The sequence below is a fragment of the Brachycentrus maculatus genome, unplaced genomic scaffold (assembly GCF_059751285.1).
Source record: "Brachycentrus maculatus isolate JH-2025_06_01 unplaced genomic scaffold, ASM5975128v1 h1tg000055l, whole genome shotgun sequence".
NCBI classification, from domain to species: Eukaryota; Metazoa; Arthropoda; class Insecta; order Trichoptera; family Brachycentridae; genus Brachycentrus; species Brachycentrus maculatus.
The window spans coordinates 3483153-3505265 of NW_028280809.1; the positions used below are offsets into that span (position 1 = coordinate 3483153).

The following is a 22113-nucleotide window of genomic DNA, read 5'->3' on the forward strand; positions in this document are numbered from 1 at the left end:
AAAAAAATATGATATTCTTACGTATTTAATCAAAAATGTTCTGAGATGGTAAAACATATCATTCAGTCTGACATATGAAAAATCATAGTGTTGAAATATGAAGCCGACATGTTTTTTTAGCATACTATTACAATATGTATAGGAGTTTCTATTGACGATGTTATATTTATAATAACTTGTTGAGGATGAAGAGAGCACGCGAAGAGATTATAATACATTAAGTCGAGTTTGTTTTGGTACGAAAATAAGCGAAAATTCGTAACGCCATCACGCAACGTTCCCCCGGACTGGAATGACGTCCCTTGTATCGGAACCAACCACCCGGAATATGCCAACTCGGCTGGAAAATACACCGTGAACGCCTCTAGGAAAAGCCACACGACACTGGACACGAAATACGGGGAAAGACGGCATGAAATAAAGAGGAATTGAAAAATAATGTCAATCGAGGATCCCAAAACATAAGTTTGTATTTTATGTTTAATATTTGGTATAAATCCCCGTGATAACATTACTAACCCCCATCAAGCAAAAAGCATAGTGATTATTTTTTGTTTATTGATCTGGAATGGTATTTTATTCCGATTTGATTAAGTAGGTGCTTATTTGGCAATGAGCAAATGCTGAGAAGTTCCTGAATAGCCCGCACTAGATAATCCCTCTTGTTCCCAACACAGATTAAAATAAAACGTTTTTTTTGTTAGAAGAAACAAAAATCCACTTAATGATCTATATACCTTGTACATAATAAGCAACGTAAATAATAAATACAACTCTCATATATAAAAAAGGGTACTTAATTGAAATTGACACTCAGAAACTGCGTCTGAATATTGTTTAACTAGTATTTTTATTTAAAATATGCCTACATTTAGAGATGCGCGACCCATATACGAAGACAAAAAGATTCTACTGTAATAACGATACAAAAATATATCTGAGAAATATGTTTTTTCATTAAGGAGGATCCCAACGTACAATAGTATTTACATACATACCTCTTTTATCATAAAATCGTCACTTACGAATTCAATAGTGATGCTTAGAAATGAACGTACTTCACAATGGTAATATTATATGAAATATCGAATAAAACATGCAATACGACGTATTTAGTTTAATGTGAAAAAATGTCACATTTCATAAAAGATGGCGTAATATTTTACTAACATACACGACTAATGGAAAAAAAATAATGTAAAATATGAAGGTATTTAGATTTCACGGTCATAATTAAATGTAATATTTTTTTGTAGTAGTTAAAAAAATATAAAAAAGTAAAGGCATCAACATAAAAAGACGATAAAATATTAAAGGTACACACACAGAGATATTCAGTCATATTTTGACATAGTATATACACTAAAGTGGAATAAAACATGTTACCTGTTGAAGCCAACAGCTAAACATTCAAGGAAAGTACACCATTACATTCTATTTCCAGACATCATTATACTACATTTAGAAAAATGAAAACAGCGAGAATAGGGGAAAAGTATAACGTTACGCGATATATTTTGCCAGCAATAATAAGATAATACAGTTTGGGCCAAGAAAACTTTAAATGAAGACAAAATACGAAATGGTGAAAATCCCGAAAGAGAGAAACAAAAAATACAGCGCAAGTTTTTGTCCAAAAGACAAGTCTTAAAAGCCCAGCGACTAATTATCACATAAATTCGTATAAAATTCCAATAAATTAGTGCGAGCTTTGTTTTTTTTTTGAGTGGCAGAAATGGAATTATAAATTATATTGCAAAGTGGCGGAAACATCGAGAACTCGGTGATATAATGCTTGCCCATAAAACTGCGGAAAACCATTTCAGACAACAATAACGCAAATTTTTACGGAAGATATTAAAAGGAAAGACCCAGACAGCTTTTATATCACTTCCTTACTCTGGACTATAACAATACATAGTTAAAAGTTCACCCCTTTGTCATATCATGTATAATATACGTGTCGGCTACTTTCGAAATCCGCCAGATCCATGTTTGTCGATTTTACAGAAATGCTAAATTCTCCGGGTAACGTTTATGTTTTAAAGATTTGTCTATTTTTAGATTAACTATTCTGAAATAGAGAATTTCCCATTTTTTAAAGATTTTTTTTAGTATAAAAAAAAAAACACGAGACACAAACCAATAATGACGTCATCTTAATTTTTGACCTATCCCCGCTCTCTGATTGCCCAATACGGGTCAGAAGGCAAGTTCCATGAATATAGAGGCATTTGAGATACAACGCTGTTTTTAAGTATTTTTTAAGCAGGGTTTTCAAGTACATAAATATTTTAAACAATAAAACCCACAATTGGTATTCCGATAGAGTATTTATTTTAAAATCTTATAAAATTGGATCTGGCGGATTTTGAACGTAAGCGACACATATAAACAATGAATAATGCATGACAATGAAGCATCGTAATATTATTGTTGAATATTTAATTATATATACTTTTCTTTATTATTCCCTCATTCGTTTGCGAGTATATAGTGTATAATATATATAGTGTAAAATTAACGATTGAGATAACACAGTCGATATGACGTAGTGCCCTACATATCGTTCGGTACGGATAGGGGTTCAAAGAAGAATTTATTTTATTTTGTGAAAGCTGTTACACCTCGCTTAGGAATTATCAAAACGTGTCGAAGTGAACAACATAAATTTTACTTACGTAAAGGTTAACAACACAAATTTTACTTCTGTAAAGTTTATCGAGAAATGGATATCCTCTTGAATTCGCCCTCGTCCTTTTAGCCGCCTACAACATTATATTTTTAAAGAAAAGTTTATACCGGAGTTTTCGAGATATTGAGTTTTAAAAAAATGTCTCCCTTGTCCCTCCCTGAGGATAGAATTTACAAAAATCCTATGTGGGTGTTTTACATCAATAAAGAAATATATTTTTAATTAATTAAAACTAGTAAAAGTAAGACTGGTAATTATTTTTCAGAGTTTGCGAATTATATAATGGAAACTAATCACTCATTTGACTCACAAATACACAATTTATTATATTACACTCAGTTATATACGTATACAGTGATGACCAATATAGAAAAACAAAAAACAAAAAAATGATAAAACATCTATTGATAATATGCTTTTTCTAGAATTCCTCACCATTATTGTCTATGTTCCCATTAAACCAAATCCCACCCTTAACCCACCCCTCTAGTTATTACCCCACCCACCTCTACAATACCTGCATGATTTTTTACTCTTTTTTTCGGCTTTTTTAAACAAAAAAGGAACTCACTTCATGTCAAGTTTTAAACTAAATTATATTCAAATATCATTAAAATAAAATCAACCCGAGGACCGCAAAAATCCGCAAAGACCGCACGTGATAAACATTTTGTGTAGTTATAAGATTGTGAATAGTGCTATGGTGGTGACGGGTAGTATTGTTTGCATGCTGTTGTTGTGATTGTCCTGACGAAGAGACGGGTACGTCTCGAAACCGGTAAACATAAAAATCTCGATGAGTGGTTATATACTAATATTACTAACATTTTTGTAAAAATAATATATGAGTAAAATTTACTAACCACAAAGAAAATGCTTTGCATGCTGTTGTAGTGATTGTCCTGACGAAGTGACGGGAACGTCTCGAAACCGGTAGACATGAAAATCTCGGTGAGTGGTTATATATTAATATTACTAGCATTTTTAAAAAATGAGTAAAATTGACTAACCACAAAGTAAATGTTTTGCATGCTGTTGTAGTGATTGTCCTGACGAAGAGACGGGAACGTCTCGAAACTGGTAGACATAAAAATCTCGGTGAGTGGTTATATACTAATATTACAAAAAAAATTGTAAAAAGAAAATGTGAGTAAAATTGACTAACCACAAAGTAAATACTTTAAGTATTAAAAATGTTGAGAATTTTTTTTCATTTGTTGATGGATTATTTGTTTGTTTCTTACACGTGTCGATCCCATTCTCCCTGCAGTAGGTGATGGCGTAGCACGCCCTCCGGAGCGTCTCTCTGCACAGTTCCGAGAACATGTCGGGGCGGGGGGGGCGCGGGGGCCACGGCAGGAGGCGCCCCCCGCTCGCGCCATGCGGGCCCTCACATGCTCAGGGCATGCCACCCGGCGCCCGACGTCACGGCCTACCGACACTTGGAACTGTCGACAGCTCTCTAGCTAACTCTCACAGCAAGATCTTACAACTGTCACGAACAGCAGATTTTCACAACTTTCAAAAACTATTTCAATTGTCACTGAGGGTTCGGAGAATCCTTATCATCTTAGTGAGCGTCACAATAAAGATTTGGAACTGTCAAGCATTATAGTGACTCTCATAGTAAGGTCTAAGATCTTTCAACTGTCACGAACAGCAGATTTTCACAACTTTCAATAACTGTTTCAATTGTCACTGAGGGTTCTGGGAATCGTTATCATCTTAGTGAGCGTCACAATAAACATTTGGAACTGTCAAGCATTATAGTGACTCTCATAGTGAGGTACAAAATCTTTCAACTGTCACGAACAGCAGATTTTCACAACTTTCACAAACTGTTTCAATTGTCACTGTGGGATCTAGGAATCGTTATCATCTTAATGGGAGTCACAATAAACATTTGGAACTATTACAGTGACTCTTTTAGTAAGGTCTAAGATATTTTAACTGTCACAAATAACAGATTTACACAACTTTCGCGAACCGTTTAAATTTTCACTAAGGGATCTAGAGTGTAGAATATTACACCAGATAAAAATATTTAATCTTAGTAGTGTTAAACAAATTGATAAAGACAATAAGTCTTAATATTATATTATTATAATATTAAGTTACCTATTAATAAAATAAATAAAATACATATAATATATATTACCAGCAATATTTGAGTGTGTCCAGATCTTTGCAAGCAAATACTGTATTTAAAAAAAAAACTAACTAACCATCACGCCGCTTCCCCGCAGGGGTAGGCAGAGAGAATAGAGCGCCACACCACTCTGTCCTTGCAAACATTCTTCGCCTCTTCCACTGTATTTAATCTCTGAGATATAGTTTTAAAAGTATATTTATTTTATTATATTTTTATTTTTGATTTTATTTATTTTATTTTATTTATTTATATTACAGGTTTATCGTATACATATGACATTTTAAAGAAGAATATTATATCAAATTTCTTCTCAGAATGGTTAATGTTATACACTCCTGTAAAGTGATCACTTATCTAGGTGATGACAGGTCGTTAGTCATTTATATTTATCTTACCTCACTACATTACCTTTTCATAAAAAGTAAGTTCGCCTCTGTTGAGATGTACATCATTCATATTTATGTTGATTTTTGGGTTGTAGATTTTTTTCTAAAACTTCGTTTAATCTCATCTTTTTCCTGTCAATGCAGAGATATGAGTTTTTCTTTCTCGGTTGACTGTTTTTCGACGCTGTAAAGATCACAAGGACGATTTCTTAAGATGTTTTGTAGTAAATCTGACATGTGTATCTACATAATGTAAAGGATGAGTACACGCTTCAAAAGACTCTTGTGATTATGCTCCGTTAGAATGTTCAAAAATACGTCTTTGTTGTTATTACATAAAAAAATCTTTCTGCTTTGAAGAGATTTATGGAATATTTATAATAAAAATTAAAAAAAAACTAAATAACTAACCATCACGCCGCTTCCCCGCAGGGGTAGGCAGAGAGAATAGAACGCCACACTACTCTGTTCTTGCAAACATTCTACGCCTCTTCCACGTTCATGCATCTCCTCATACATATGTGTGGTTCCTCGAGCGCCCGACGCGGCTGCTGAGAGAACCACGCTCCATCATTTATTTAATTTTCTCCGAACATTTACATCTCAAGTCTATAATTTTTTGCTCATCTATAAATATTTTGATTGGTATTAACTTGAAATGGTTAAAAGTTATAATTTTATAAAGGTTAGCTGTTAACTGATAAAAGTGCATCAATAATTTCATTGCGTCGTTCAATATAGCAATGCTGGTCTAAACGGTGTAGTGTATTTCTAAGAATCTGTGCCGAATGAACACATGTGGCAAGTTGGCGTTTAAAAGTGCTTTGTGTTCGTCCCTTAAGGGTACGTTACGACCATAGTGTATTCATCCGAAACCCCTAACTTCTCGGGGATAAATGACTGCAATAAAAATGTGCAAGACAATAACAATCCTGGAACGTGTGCTTAAACGGTTAAATTTTATGAAATCGAACTACAAACTTCCTCAACTACGCCAGCTCCCATTCGTATGAAAGCGAAAGCAGAAAACCCCAGAGACAAAACCATCATGTCGGATCACGGAAGGGCGGCAAAAGAGGATAAAAGTGATGTCCCGTTTGAACTGTGCTAGTCTGGAAGTTGAAAGTTGGCCATCCACAATGACGAGGAGCTCAACAAGCTGCCCTCCAGCGTGACGACCATCGCTCAGGAAGGCGTCCTGCCCAACACCTTGGCTATTCTCCAGCCCATGGGATCAAGAGGAAGGCGTTTTAATTTGTCGGCTCATCTTTTCCCCGCTCCAGACTTGACGGCCTGAGACCGATTGACGTTTTAATCCATTTATTTTTTTGTATCATTATCATCATCAGCTTATTAATATTATTATTATCCGTGTCTTTATAAGCGCCCTTGAGGTAGTATTTTACGAAAATGGCGCTATACAAATTATCCAAATTATTATTATTATTATACCCGCCGATTGTTTCGACCCTAACCTGACCACTTTCATGTTTTGGCATACTTGATCGTGCCAATTTTTTCTCGGTCTTCCTCTGCTCTTTATTCCAATTAAATTCGCCTCATAAAAAAATAAAATAAACTAAAAAATAGTAACAATCCAATCATGCAATTTCATAACGCAAGTTTGAAATTTACTTAATCTATTTTAAAAAAACGACACAAAAATTAAATTATGTTTTCCCATTAATATTTGCGATGGACAACCAACTAAATGAATTTCATTATATTTCCAATGTGTCCTTATCTGTAACCGACAAAACGGAAAATCCATTTATCATTGTCGCAAAAACTAAAATAGGCAAACATTTTCAACAACCATCATCGATCTTGTTTTGGGACGATTGATTAATCCATTAAATATTGAATACAATAATTGATCATTAAAAATAGATATGAATGTAAAAAGATATGTGTGAGAACTATCACTTTTATTATATTTTATTTATAAATATATTGATGTGAAGAAAAAGTATTTATTTTTAAATCGAGTTTTACTTAGTACATACCACTGTTTAATAGATTTATATTATCCACTGACACTTCGTGATGGAATTGCATTTTTAACATATTATTAGATTAAAACCAATATTTTTAGCTCTTCCACTTTATTTTTATTTGACCAGCGACCGGGTTTCGTCGTTACCGACATCATCAGACTGGTGGGAGGCTATACAAATTGTTATGTTATATATAAAACAAGGCAGTTATATATAACATAACAATTTGTATAGCCCCCACCAGTCTGATGATGTCGGTTACGACGAAACCCGGTCGCTGGTCAAATAAAAATAAAGTGGAAAAGCTAAAAATATTGGTTTTAATCTAATAATATATACCACTATTTCTTAAAATCTATTGTGACACGTGTTTATGAAATAAGCATTTAGTCATGTAGTTTTAAAATTCTGTATATTGTAAAGCACCCTTCAAATGATTTCTCACGAAAACGGTGCTACATAAATTTTCCCATAAAGAAATAATTAATGAATCAAAGAATGACATTCGCACTTGAATAAATTTGGAATGTCAATAAATTCACGTTTATCAATTTCATTACTCAACATCACGTGTCGGGAAGACAGATTTGGGTATAACGCAAACAATTTATAAAGATCACATTTAAACAAAATGTATATTTGAGGATATATGTGGAGGTCCTCACCAAAAAGTTACACTACCAATATTGCACAAAAGTTCTGAAAATGCAAATTTGTTCTGTTTACTGTATTAAATCTAAATATCGAAATGTTAATTAAAGTTGCGACAAAACGTGACCAATCCTGTGTTAAACCAATATAAAATCACTCTCCTTATCATCCATTGTTTACTTTGTGTAATACCACTTTTATAAACATTTATTTATGACTACCGGTTTCGAAAAACCATTCCATCGTCAGGTCATAAAAATAAAATTATTACGATTTTTATTTCCATACCACAAAGTTATCAATGCTTTTAATTTACAAAATACAATATGAAATCATTAAATCGCACCAAAACATAACAATTTTACAAGCTAGAATTCCTGATTACTCAAAATCATTTATAAGAGAAATGTAACGTTTTGGTAAGGACACATATGTAACGAATTAAAAAGCGATAATTTTATCATTTATTTGTGTTATCAAAAACATTGATAACCACAAAGTTATCGATGCTTTAAATATACAAAATACAATATAAAATAATTAAATCGCACCAAAACATAACAATTTTACAAGCTAGAATTCCTGATTACTCAAAATCATTTATAATGGAAATGTAACGTTTTTGTAAGGACACATATGTATCTGCTAACGAATTAAAAGCGATAATTTTACTATGTGAAATTTAAAAACAGTTGACACTTTGCGTGTTGCGATACTCCGGCGCGATTTTTGACAGCGGAGCTGCTACGAGCGCAGTCGCAGGTCTACGCGGCGGCGACATGGTCCGCAGTCCGCCGCTGCACGGTCGCTACTGTCCGCGATCCAGCGCTCTACGCTGGCGTAGCGGGGATCGATCAGCTGAGTGCCCCCGGCTTCATCCCGCTCTCCACGCGACCTACCCTCACCCCACGCCGCTTGCGAGATGCGGGTGACGGATGATTGGCAATCGATGCCACCGTTACAGTCGCACTTAATCGGGTCGCACTTTACGAGGAAGAGTTGCTGTGTATCACTGCACGCGCTGGTCGGGATGTTGACGTTTTTATTTTATAGCGCGACACAATGCAAATTCATTAGCAGGTGTTTAAAGTACCATACCATATACCACTAAACAAAAATAAAAACAATACACAAAAAAATAAATATGATAATTGTAAACTTCCTCTCTAAATACAAGTATCTACTTTATTAGAGAGGTGGAAACGTTATATTTGAAATGTTTTGTATGTTTACCAACTATTTTGTATTATTTAAATATGTATGTTGTAAAAAAAATCAATAATGAATACTAAATTAAAAATAATAAAAAAATAAAAAAATTGAGTGTGTCCAAATACTTGTTCACAAATTTGGATTATCTTCAATTATAGGAGTTATTTATAGTTTTTTTTTTTGACATCTAAACATAGTATGGTTGTCAATAGTGAGTAGAATTGGTAAATGTTACAAGTGTGTAAAGAGATAAAAATAAACCAGCTTATGACGGTCGAAAGCCCCATAAATGCTCAGACTTCCATATTCTTCTTCATCTATGTTGAGACGTCAAAAAAAATATGACTGTTAAAAAAGAACGCTAAAAAGCAATGAATACAGCAAAATGAAGTAAACGCGATAATTGAATTTTTCAAACATTTAAAAATAAATATAAATGACGTTTCTTCACTGTTTTATTTCTATTTTGCAAAAATGTAAGTAATGTTAGGATATAACCATTCACCGAGATTTTTGTCTACAGGTTTCGAGACGTACCCGTCTCATCGTCAGGGCAAACAATAAAACAGCATGCAAACACTACACGTCACTACCGTTGTACGTCACTATTCATGTACGCCTCGAAACAGGTAGACAAAAATCTCGGTGAGTAGTCATATACTAACATTTTAGTAAAAAGAAAAAGAAAAATGACAAACGACAAAGTTAATTATTTAAATATTAAAAATATTGATAATATTTCTACACTCATTTATTTTTTAAAAATGTTATCAAGATTAGTACCTGAATCTAAAGCATTTAACAAATTATTTATTTTGATTAAAATAACCCAACATCGATTCAATGCGGTGCTCTTTGCATCATCGGCTACAGAAAAGGGTACAAAATAATATGTAGACGATACTAAACAAATCGCTCACTCCTTTCAAGAACGTCATAAATAAAAAAAAAACTTGATTTTTCAAGAGAACGTTTTTAAAGTTTATAAATATAATACAATGTATTAAAAATAAATATCAAGCCACTTAATGAACTTTTTACTGCACAACAGATCTTTTTAAGTAAAACCTGAAGGTATTTTCTCCATTTGAAAAACATTTAGTTTATTTTAAAAAATACTTAAACAACACTTTTTCTTCAAAATGCAAAAACAACACTTTCTGCCCTGTAGCGGGTAAATATTAAGTTAAAAATATGCCTCTTTTGCTGGGATATAGTACATTTTCTGGGCATTATGAAAAAATGCACAACTGAAAATTGACGATTTTTTATTTATGACGTTCTTGAAAGGAGTGAGCGAAATGTGCAATAATAGGCGAACCGAAAAGCAGGTAATTAAAAAGCTCGATCATTCATAATTTAACGCGTCAATTTTGTATCATATAAGAAGATGAAATGTACATTAATACAATATGTATTAATACTATCTGACAAAAAGTTTATTTGCATCTCGGAGTCCATTAGATGATTTGAAATTCTTCAACGCGAAGTCATGCAATAAGGGAAAATTATTTAGAGTGTGATTTGAACGTTGACGATGAAGCGGAACGAGCGCAGAGTAAACACAATGCAAATAGAAACATTTACACGTAAAATGTTATCTAGTCGAGCGGGAGAAGTAGAGGCTGAAGGGTGCCCGAATCGAGTAAGTCTGCTCACTGCGCGCTGAAACGATGAGCGGGTACAATGGCGCCTGTAAGTGAATGCTTTTCGCGCCGAGTACCTAGAAGAGATACTTCTTGAACATAAATATGCAGCAGCCGAGGCGAGCTGGATAAATCGTGTCGAGAAGGGAGGATGGTTTAGCTATAGAATTTTACACCGATGAATATGAAAATAAAGACAATAGTCATATTTTGGGTTGAATTGCGTAATAATACAAAGATCAAATGGGAATATATCGCACACTCCTTTCAACAACGTCATATTTCAAAAAACTTGATTCAGAGATTTAGGAGATCGTTTTTAAAGTTGAAGAATATAATGAAATGTATTAAAAATAAATATCAAGCCACTTATTGAACTTTTTACTGTGCAACAGATCATTTAAGGTAAAACCTGAAGGTTTTTGATCCATTTGAAATTTTTTTAGTATATTAAACAATACATTTTCTTCAAAATGCAAAAACAGCACTTTCTGCCCTGTGGCGGGTAAATGTTAAGTTAATATATGCCGCTTTTGCTGGGATATAGTATATTTTCTGAGCATTCCGAAAACATGCATAAGTAACTGAAAATTGACGATTTTTGATATATGACGTTGTTGAAAGGAGTGAGCGATATATAAAACAACGTGTAGATCAAACTTAAAGGTAACACACTCCTTTCCATTAATCGTTCACTATTCTTATTATAATTCTTTATTTATTATTATTTCGAAATTCAACAGAACAGTTACATAAATTCATTAACATTAACGCGTAACACAAAACAGGTATTTGTACATATTCCAGTTACAAAATTTCACATTTGTAATTAAGTTAATATAACTGGAAGAGGGACGGGAGAGATGGGAGGGGGAAAAGGGGAAAAGGGAAAGTTCAAAGACAAATTATATGGCAATAGGGACACACCACGATATTTATGTCGACTTATTATGTGAGCGATCTCAGTGCTGACAAGGTCGAGTAGAACAATTCTCATATTCATCGTTGACCAATTTTGATGAACGATAAAAATAGGAACTTTGAATACCACTTAAAAATGGTATTTTACAAATAAGAGTTTTGTATTACCATACCACAAAGTGAACAATGCTGTTATAAACTTAAAGATCTTGCTAATTGCGAGATTCGAATAAATTGGCAATAGCTGAATTGTATTGGCAATAGCTAAACTTTATCATGTAGGGTAGTGAAGTGTCTCTTATATGTCCTACTCTTGGATAATTGGGGGGTTTGTACGCCTGGCCATCTATAGAATACGCGGTAATCATCGCCAAGACTACGTTACAATGGGTTTACTTTTTTCTCCGATTATGTCAGCATTCAGCACTCAACACCATACAGAACACAAAGAAAACCAAGGCCTTCTCTAGCTTTTTTGTGTTGTTTGTTATGCCGCGATCATTTCATATTTTTACTAGATAACTCAAAGCACCCTTAGCAATACCAATACGCCACCGTATTCCACCTTTGCGGAAGCCCTTATAACTGACGAGAGAACCAAGATATACAAACTCATATTTTTATAAAAAATGATTCACAGAATAAGTTTACGTTACTTTATTCGCTCGATCAACAACGATAAGTAATGTTTATGTTTATTGAGAGTTGTAAATATAAACATGCAGCTTCTATCCAAATAATGAGTTCTTTCATCTCGGCTTCCGATTGTGAAATAAAGGTTGTTTCATTAGCAGACCTGAAATTTGATATTGGACTTCTTATAAAACACATACATTCTTCTCGAATAATGTATTAAAGTATTAAGTAAATTTTGAATATTTGTAAGCAGAGAGAAAGGAATACATTTTACATAATCAACCTTAACGAGTTTTTTTCATTACACGATAATTTTTTTTTTTATAACAGTTAGTTGTCGATTCCAATTTTCGCTTTATTCGGTTGCCCATCTTAAACGAACATCCATCCAACGTTTTCATCAAACGAGATTTCTGCCTGTCATATGCCAATGTGGGATAGCAAACTGGGAAAAGCAATATCGGAAAATCCACAAAAAACAGTCCGTTTCCGACGAAATGGAGGCAAAGGATAATATTATATGTCTGCTGTATATATGTTACATAGCAGATGCGGTGGGTGGATAATGTCAGCAGCTGAGCTATCATACAGACTCCAGACATTTTATGATAGATAACCCTAATGATTTGGGAAACACGTTGCTTAAATACTTATTCGATATCTTATATCGATACACGAACAAAATACTAGTAATATAATATAATTATTTAAACTTTAGAAAATTGAACACTGGATACCTACTCATTACTAAAGTCAAGTTTAATATTCCAAAAGCCACAAACCAACGATTCTGTCATACATTTTAAACATATTAAGGACCAAAATAGCGTTAATTTGAATTGTTATTACAAGCGACTGGAACAAAGCGGATGCCGCTAAAACCCAACAGTTCCTATAACCAAAACAACGTGATATCACGGTCTTTATATCTCAATATAAAGACCGTGATATTATTTCATACGATTCATTAAAAACATTGTCCCATTGAAGAGATCAATTGGGGCGCTGATGGCTTCACAGGACAATGAAGATTACCGCTGAGGATGAATTGGACAGTGAGAGATCATCCCCAAGATCAAAATTAGAAATACCGTTACTGAAACATATATTTGAAGTCATACAAACGGAGACCTTTTTTACGACACGGCACTGAAAATTGCTAACAAGGCTCAATTAAGCCATGATTATTGGAAAGGTGGGTCATTTTAAAATAACTAATAGTACAAATTCCCAATGTTAGATGGCCCTATATAATTTAATAGTTGGTCTCGAATGACGCCATAGAGGCGGCTTGTATGGTTTACCATGTTTGTCGAGCAGCACCGCTATTGGCAACAAAAAAATTAAATCTAAATTTTCAATATTTTTTTTTTAGATTTTAATATAATTGAACCAAAATCATATAAAGACAATAATTTAGTAGTAAATTACAATTTTATAGAGTCAACGGTTTGCATTTACCAAAACACTTAAACCAAAATACCTTAAAAATGACTTACCACAAAGTAAATGCTTTAAATATTAATAATATTGAGAATATGATAATTACCGTCTCGTTTGGCATTACGTTTTATAGCAAATTATTATTTAGAGCTATGAATTATTCAGCAGCGGACAGTGGAAGCGTCCGTCGCTATTTGCTATTACCGGATCAACGAATATGACGTCCGCGTCTAAAATTTCGCAGGCTTTATTAATATTTCAGACAAAATGTCATCGGAGGTATAACACGTTCGGGCAATCGCAGTGCTCAATATTACTGGCGGTAGATAAAGCGGCGCAGAGCGAGAGTAATATCGTCAAACATTGTTCACGATAGAGCTATGAATTAAATCAGAAGTTATATTTGTGTTCGCTTCTTGGGGCAACTTCTGGAAGAATTTGTAATACAAATAAGAAGTTCAAAGAAAGTCCTTTGGTGATTACTAAATTGTAATACATTATGTATGAACCGGTCTATGTTAGTTATTTGTGAACACGAAATATGTTTTTGACCACTTTAACTATGTAGTATGCTTTTGGTTGTTTAGAAGATATTACTTTGTAGCCATAAATCCACCAATGTATATATATTCTAAACAAGAAGATTATTTATTCGGTACTTTGTGGTATAATCTATCCATTTTTAATTAAGAATTACCTAGTAAATACCACTATTTCTTAAAATCTATTGTGACACGTGTTTCAACGCATTCCGCGTCATTTTCAAACACCGTATGATGTTCACGGTGTTTGAAAATGATGCGGAATGCATGGAAACACGTGTCGCAATCGATTTAAAGAAATAGTGGTATTTACTAAGTAAAACTTAAATTACAATATAAAATAAATTTGAAAAATATCTCATATATTTATGTGTTGTATAAACACAACCTACTCTGTAATTACAAACGGCTGTATACCTGCGGTTCAAGTTTTGAATAGTATCAATAGTGAGTTTTTAGTTGATCGGAAGATTTTGCTTCTTAGCAATAAGTCCGCCAATATATGTACATACATTCTGTATAGGAAGTTTAATAAATAAATAAATAAGTTTCATAAAAAAATATAATGAGTACGCGAAAAATTACACAGATATGAATTCACAGATTAAATAAAGCTTCTGTCATATATTTATCAGTTATAGGTAGGTCATACCTTCGAATCACGTTATATTTCTGTAGCTTCCACGATTTTTTTGTCTTTCTCTAGATGTCTTTCTAGAAAGATCCAAGCTAGTCCAACAGTCTGATTACGACATTTTTGTGAGAAGAATTTATATTAAAAGAACACTACACAAACTGAAGCGTATGCGAATTACATCAATTCAAATGAATAATCTTTTTGATCGACAGAGCACATCGACTTTGAAAATATACTAGATGTGATAATTGGAATGCGGCCGACTGGTGACGTCAGCGGGTGTTATGACGATTGATCAAGTCTTATAGTCGCCATTGTACCCGAGGAGGTGGGTGTAGCCGGCCGGCCTAGATAACAAAGGGTGGGCAGAGAAGGGTAGCAGGAGACGGGGAACATGCCTGCCGGCTCGGCTTTGAGATAGCTTTAATTACGGGCCACAATGCCACGCGCCCCGCGTGCCGTGAGGGTACGATCGGGATACGTTCACTTCGCGAGATACGAGAATACGCCCCCTATCAGTTATTGGAACTGAGACTTAGACGTCGCGGAATGAGGCTACGTACAAATTCGTTACAGTGTATTAAATTCACAAAATCAACACTGACAATCTAGGCGAACCGACATTATCATACTACCACATTAACGAGAAATTGGAAAATACAATACGCCCCCTACCCATACATACAAATAGCGTTGGATTATATTCTTAATATTATTAATATTTGAAGCATTTACACTGTGGTTAGTCATTTTTCCTTTTATATTTTTTACAAAAATGTTAGTAAAATTAATATATATCGTGATGGGTAGTATTGTTTGCATGCTGTTGTAGTGATTGTTCTAACGACGAGACGGGTACGTCTCGAAACCGGTAGACATAAAAATTTCGGTGAGTGATTATATATTAATATAACTAACATTTTTGTAAAAAAATATATAAAAGGGTTGATTAAGGTTAGGTTATATGGTATGGTAAGCACAGCATCTACTTTTTTGCATTAGCCGTCAATAATTATTGTGCCGGAAATTCTTCAAGAGAGAATTTCCGTCTGTCTCCGATAATTTCGTCCGACCACGTCATGATTCCCAAAGCTCGAACAAATCTACTGCCAAGTTGAAAAAGATTTTCCTACACAAGTTCAGACAGTGATATATTCCACCTGACCCTTGAGTCATTCGTGAAAATGTGGTCAGCAGATTCACGTACGAACAGATCACGACTGAATATAACCCTATCTATTTATGAAATTTTGTTAATGGAGTTAATTTTGTTGTCAAGCTACTTGAAAAATAAAGGCCTGAAATTATAAATAAAACACGTTTTTTACTACATGAGCATTAAATTTTTAACGTTTTAAGAAGCTACAGAAGCTTTCCTCTACGAATTTGAATATAGACAAGTAGATGGAACCAACTGTAGCTTCCGAAACTAGTCGTTAAAAATATAATACTCAAGTGGTAAAAAACAAGTGTTTTATCTATTATTTTATCACGTTTTACCACAAAGTTAATGCAGAAACAATAAAAAGTAAAGACCCTTTTTAAAGATACGTGCTAATATTCCAACATGAATTGTACCTGTTGTATTAAAAAAAATATATTTTGCACATTTTTATCGGGTATAGGTAAACAGTTGAAACCCCTAAAATTGAATGACTTTTTCCGGCTACGACTTGGGAAAACCGTTTATTACGAGAAAATATAATTTTATAGTAAATTTTTGCCGAAACGAAATAAAAGCTCATTACATAAATTTAAAGCGTTGACATAAATTATAAAAATAAAGAAAATGCCCAGTCTATTACTGTACCTTTTACCAGCAGGAAACGGAAAAAATGTAGAAATTTAGAAAATTTATTCCCAATTGTAAACGCTTCGGAGTAAATCCGGCCAACTTTAAGTGGGTTCAGGTTGTCACACTGGGAAATAAAGCCGAACTCGGCGCGAAATATATCGGCGGGCAAATGGTACAAGAGAATTTACTTGCAAACTTCTTCAGCGGAGAATAAATAATGATAAATGCTTTATGTGTACGGTATTAGGAGGCTATAAATGTAACAGATTGTATTGCGTGTCTTTCGGATAAATCTTTATGAATGCGGTCCAACCAATTTGAGCCAATTTACTGAACTTAATCTAAAAAATCAGATCAGATAAAATGACAAGTTAATTTTGAGAATCTTATATTTAATGGTATTTCAAAAAACATAAGTAAAAAATGATTTATAGGTACTCACGCACGGCAGAAATACGATCATCTATAAAGCTCCAAAGCCGGCATAAAGTTTCGCAGTTTAATGCAAAATTTAAGTAGGTACTCACCTGAAAATAGAAAAAAAAACAAGAAAAAATTAGTAAAGTTTGTAATACAAAGCGATGTAATGATGAATGAAAGGGCATCGGTATACAGTAAACTTAATACCGGGCCACGTATTCATCAAACAAAAGCCGCAGGTAAATACGGTGGTGAACCTTGGATGGAATATGCCCCTATAAATTGCGACCCGTTGACGGCGGCGATTACAAAGTTTTCCATTGCATAACAAGCGGTGTTCCCTCAAAGTCCAACTTTGGAGGGAAATAATATATGCGCTCTCAAGATTCGTCCGGCGTGGAATATTTATGTTATGAAATGCTCAAACTCAGAATACCTAACATAATAATTCACATAATTCACATGTTAGCCAATGCTTTTGAAAGTATAGATTTATTTAATAAATTGGTATCCACCTTGAAGTCTGTACTTTCTCAGCATTTCCTCTCCATGGTATAATGGATAAATTTAAACGTTGTATTACGCTCGCTGATAGTGTGTGGAAGAAACGTGTATTTACCAGTGCTTACTATCTGTTATTTTATATTTAAGACTTTTTGTTTCTCTATTAGTGTATTCATTAGTGTATTTTAATATTAGATACTGTTATACGTTCAATAAATAAATAAATAATAAATAGTAGTATAACCTGGATCAGTTATACACTGAATACCTAGGATGTTATTTTACCAATTACCTCGGTGAATAGCTTTTTTGATGAAAAAATTATATTCCTTAAAAATCGCTCTACTTGAATATCGTGTTTATTATCAAACATTAAATTTTGAATGATTTTTTGATTATTTAATTGCATGATTTATTTACGAATAAAACAAATCTTATAAAGGAATTACATAAAACAGAGCAAGGTTCACAGAAAAATTTAAAAAAAGGACATGACTACGACAAAACTATTAAAATATGGAAAAAGGATCTAGACTACTCGATCAGCGATTGTTTGAATCTTAGAAGATTTAAAGCGAAGAACTTCAGATCCTGTCTGAGAATTGATAAACCATATTTTCATGAATATTATGAACACTGTCACACTGTCTAAATTCAATTACAGAGCTCTAAATATAAGAAAATAGTGGTAGTAAAAAAAATACATAGAAATAATTAGCCATAAAATCCATCGATGTAATAAAGCTTCATAAAAAAGCTTGGTATTATAATTAATACTGACCATTCCAAAGATACCTTCCTAGGCGAAAGCACTGGAAGGACAGATGTTTAAACAAAAATTAAAACGATAATTTACATGAGTATTTTTATTGAATTCACATTTTTAAGATATATATTTGTGAATAAGACACAAAAATGTATCAAGTTTTTCATACTATTTCCGTAGGCTGTGCAGCGCCTCCCACTATTTTCACACTGGATGATAGGAATAACCAATAAATACTTTGGGATTTTTTTTACAAATACCCAATATAAAACAAGTATTGCTGGAGGCTTACATAGGTTGATATAGTGCAGACACTGGGTTACTGGGGTATTTGAGTGAACGAGAGCAGGAAAAATTGCCTTGGGGGATGCGACCCGCTATCCCTAGGGGGCGGTTTGGTTTCCCGGAAATTTTTACACCCATTCAAACGGTTATTGGTTCTGTGTTACCGCGCGGGGCCTTGTTATAACCGAGAGGAGAAAATAGAATGATGCAAATACAAAATTGATTGCGAACTGTCCGATGAAAAATATACGCTCTCACCGAAAAATTCTTCAATTGCGTTGGTAATCATTTTCAATGTTTATACATATTATGTATATGCTTTACAATGGGAATTTTTATATAAATTGTTAGGTATATCAAATATTTAAAAAAAATACAGGACTTTCAATACTCATCATAATTATCAACACAACAAATTTAAAAATGTTTATATAGTAAACTAATAATGAATTTAAAAAACAAGCAAAAATCAGAATCAGTTTTTCTTATTTGCTTAACTAAACTAACTAACTAACCATTAAGCTGGTACCCCGCAAAGGTAGACAGAGAAAGTAATGCACCAATTTGTCTTTTCAATATTTGTCTCTTCCACATTCACGCATCTCCTCATACATACCCGTCGATTATTCCTGGACTGACCACTTTCAAGTACTTGAAATACTTGATCATACCAATGCTTGATACTTATTTTCGTAGATAATATTATAATGATAGATAATTAATCACTTGAAGCAAATGCTTCAGAAATGAAAAAAAAATAGAATTTCAACATTATTAAAAAAATAAATACTGTTATTACTATGAATTAGGATATGCAGTACATCTATTGTCATATCTATGACGAATTTAGTATTTGGGAGGCTGTTTAAATGTAGATATGTGGATGTAATAAACATACATTTATGCATACAAAAAATAATGATTTTTGTGTTCCTTTCAACAAATGTTAAGATAAAAATGCTAGTTATGTTTCTCTTTACTGTGATTGCTGTATTAGAGGTAACATCGAAATTGTGCTAAACTTCTAACTCAGACATAGGAACTAGAGAGTGACGAAGGTTAGTTAAGAAACAATTTGAATGCCTTTCATGGCGTATGTGAGCTTCGGTGCTTTGTAGAAAATGGAAAAACCTGTGCAGGGGTCGAAAGAACGCGGCTCGCGAGCCGCATGAGGCTTTTTTTATTGACATTCAATCTCAGACTCCACATTTTGTTTAAACCCTTATCCGCACCCAATGGTGCATAGGGTAATGCATCGTAGCGACGCAGTGTTATCATAATCGTTGATTGCACGATTGGCCCTGCGCTTCTTGTACCAGTCCAGGGTGATGTTAAATAAATATAAGAGTGAAAATCATCCATATTTATTTTGCCCCCCCCCTCCCTGGGAATCTAACCCGGGGCCTCCAGCACGGTAGCAAAACGCGCTGACCACTACACTACGGAGGTGGACCACATATTTACAAAGAAAAACAATCTTGTATGAATCAAAAAAATATAATGCACAAAGCAAAGTTTCTGACTTGTCTGACTACTCTCATCAAACAATTGATGATTTTTCTTTCAAAATCTTCAGAAAAATTAATTCATCGATAAACATGGGAGAAAAACTTAAATTTTCGACCCTAATTTTGTGCGTTGAGTTGGGAATACCTGGCCTTACCTAGTACGAAACATTTCCGAAATTCAATTTACCGTCAGTTTATGCCCTGAAATACGAGTAGAGTGACGCGAAAAGTGAATAGCGTCATATAATATACATATCAATGATGTTGGATATTGGGTAGTACATACATTAAAGGTTTTTCCATAAAACTACAAAGAAAAATATTAGCACACGTATGTAGAGAGAACTATGATAGATCGTTTCATCAATGTAGCAGAATGTCATAACATTTTTCAGCCGTAAACCTTTAGAGAAACGATACTTTAAAATGTCAAAGGAAACACGATCTTTAGAAATATAAAATAAAAGAAAATGAAAAAGTAGAATTTAATGTACTATATTTAAAATATGACATGATCCTTACTGACATCAATGAGACAAAAAACATAAAAAACTTAAGTTAATTTAAACCCCCTTATAACCGAGACACCTAGTTTAGTAGCGAAATTAAATTAAATAAAAACATGTACAATCTAATTTAAATTAATTTAATCCGAAACATTGTTGTGTACAACTAAAGATTAAATTTTAATACTTGAGATTATATCGGCTTAAAATATTTCGAGATCGTATTATTATTCCACATTACGGGGATGAAAATAATACAATATACAGAGCAGGGTGACAATTTTGGATATGAACACTGAAACTTTAAGGGTTTCAAATGAAAGTTTCTGTATGAAAATACATATTTCATAAGTAGAAACGACACATAAGAGATACCGCGTACCCAAAAGGGCTCGGGTGGACGGAGATTTTAGAAATGTCTCATCTTGTTTTAGTTATTTCATTTGTGGGAGATAAATGTGGTGGAAAAGATAAGGCATTATTTAGTGAAATTGTAACTAATTGGCTAATCTTAAGTAAATAACAAGCTTTTTGTAAAATAATCCAATGTTAGGTTTGAAATAAGTATCATCATTGTAGCTATTAACGAATTGGTGAGTTTGGTTCCAGGCATTAAGTCCTGGATTTCTGAATAAACATTCACTTCAAATATCAACGAAATTAATAGTGTTTCCGTTTATTAAATCACCTTTGCATTTATCTTTCAAAAAAGTATTTATGTAGGAGTAAAAATCAATTTTGACATATTTTTTATAGAAGAAAAACAGAAAAAAGCTGAAAGTATTTGGCTTTTGCAATATCCATATACCTACTTCATATTTATTTTACCTCTGATTTATTTATATTCACGTTTATTTTATTTTATTTCACATTTTTTTACTTTATACATATTTATACTATACATATTGGTACATATTTATTTTATTTATGTTCATATATTTTTTTTTTACCTCAGATTTATATTTAGTAAGCCAACATAACAACTAGAGGTAAAATAACTGTAGATTCACTGTACTTAACGACACTGATTTTTAGAGTCTAGTAAATTGTATTTTATTATTAAAAACACATAAAAATATAATAGTCACAAATTTTATTTTTATGTGTTGTTAATAATAAAATACAATTAAGTAGACTCTAAAAATCAGTATTTGATTTTAATATTTACTATATAAATTAAAATGGAGTTCTACAAATTAAACTCCAAATCTATAAAAACTTAACGACACGTGATAAGTTTTATAAAAATGATAGATTAATTTGAAAGTCTTCTAAAAAACTGAATCCAATTCACTTAAGGTTTTTTCGAAGTTAATTTCTCAAGAGTTCAATCAAGAATTTTATTGAATAAGATTATCATTTTGTCGTTCATATCGTATTAGGGAATAGTGTGAAAATACAATGTTCGGCA

The 22113-nt window shown here is 33.0% G+C and overlaps 1 protein-coding gene across 44 annotated transcripts in view; it reads right to left on the reverse strand.

Annotated features, from left to right (window-relative positions):
• The window catches only part of ens (MAP7 domain containing protein ensconsin), a 290307-nt gene that overhangs the window by 70990 nt on the left and 197204 nt on the right, over nucleotides 1–22113 (reverse strand). Inside the window, exon 1 of one of the 44 annotated variants that reach the window (XM_088278152.1) lies at nucleotides 3940–4036. The exons of the other annotated variants lie outside the window; for them this stretch is intronic. Within the exon in view, the coding sequence (XP_088134278.1) occupies nucleotides 3940–4021 (82 nt within the window). The 5' untranslated portion in view covers nucleotides 4022–4036. Of the gene's footprint in view, nucleotides 1–3939; nucleotides 4037–22113 lie in introns of those variants that run through there. 44 annotated transcript variants of the gene reach the window in all.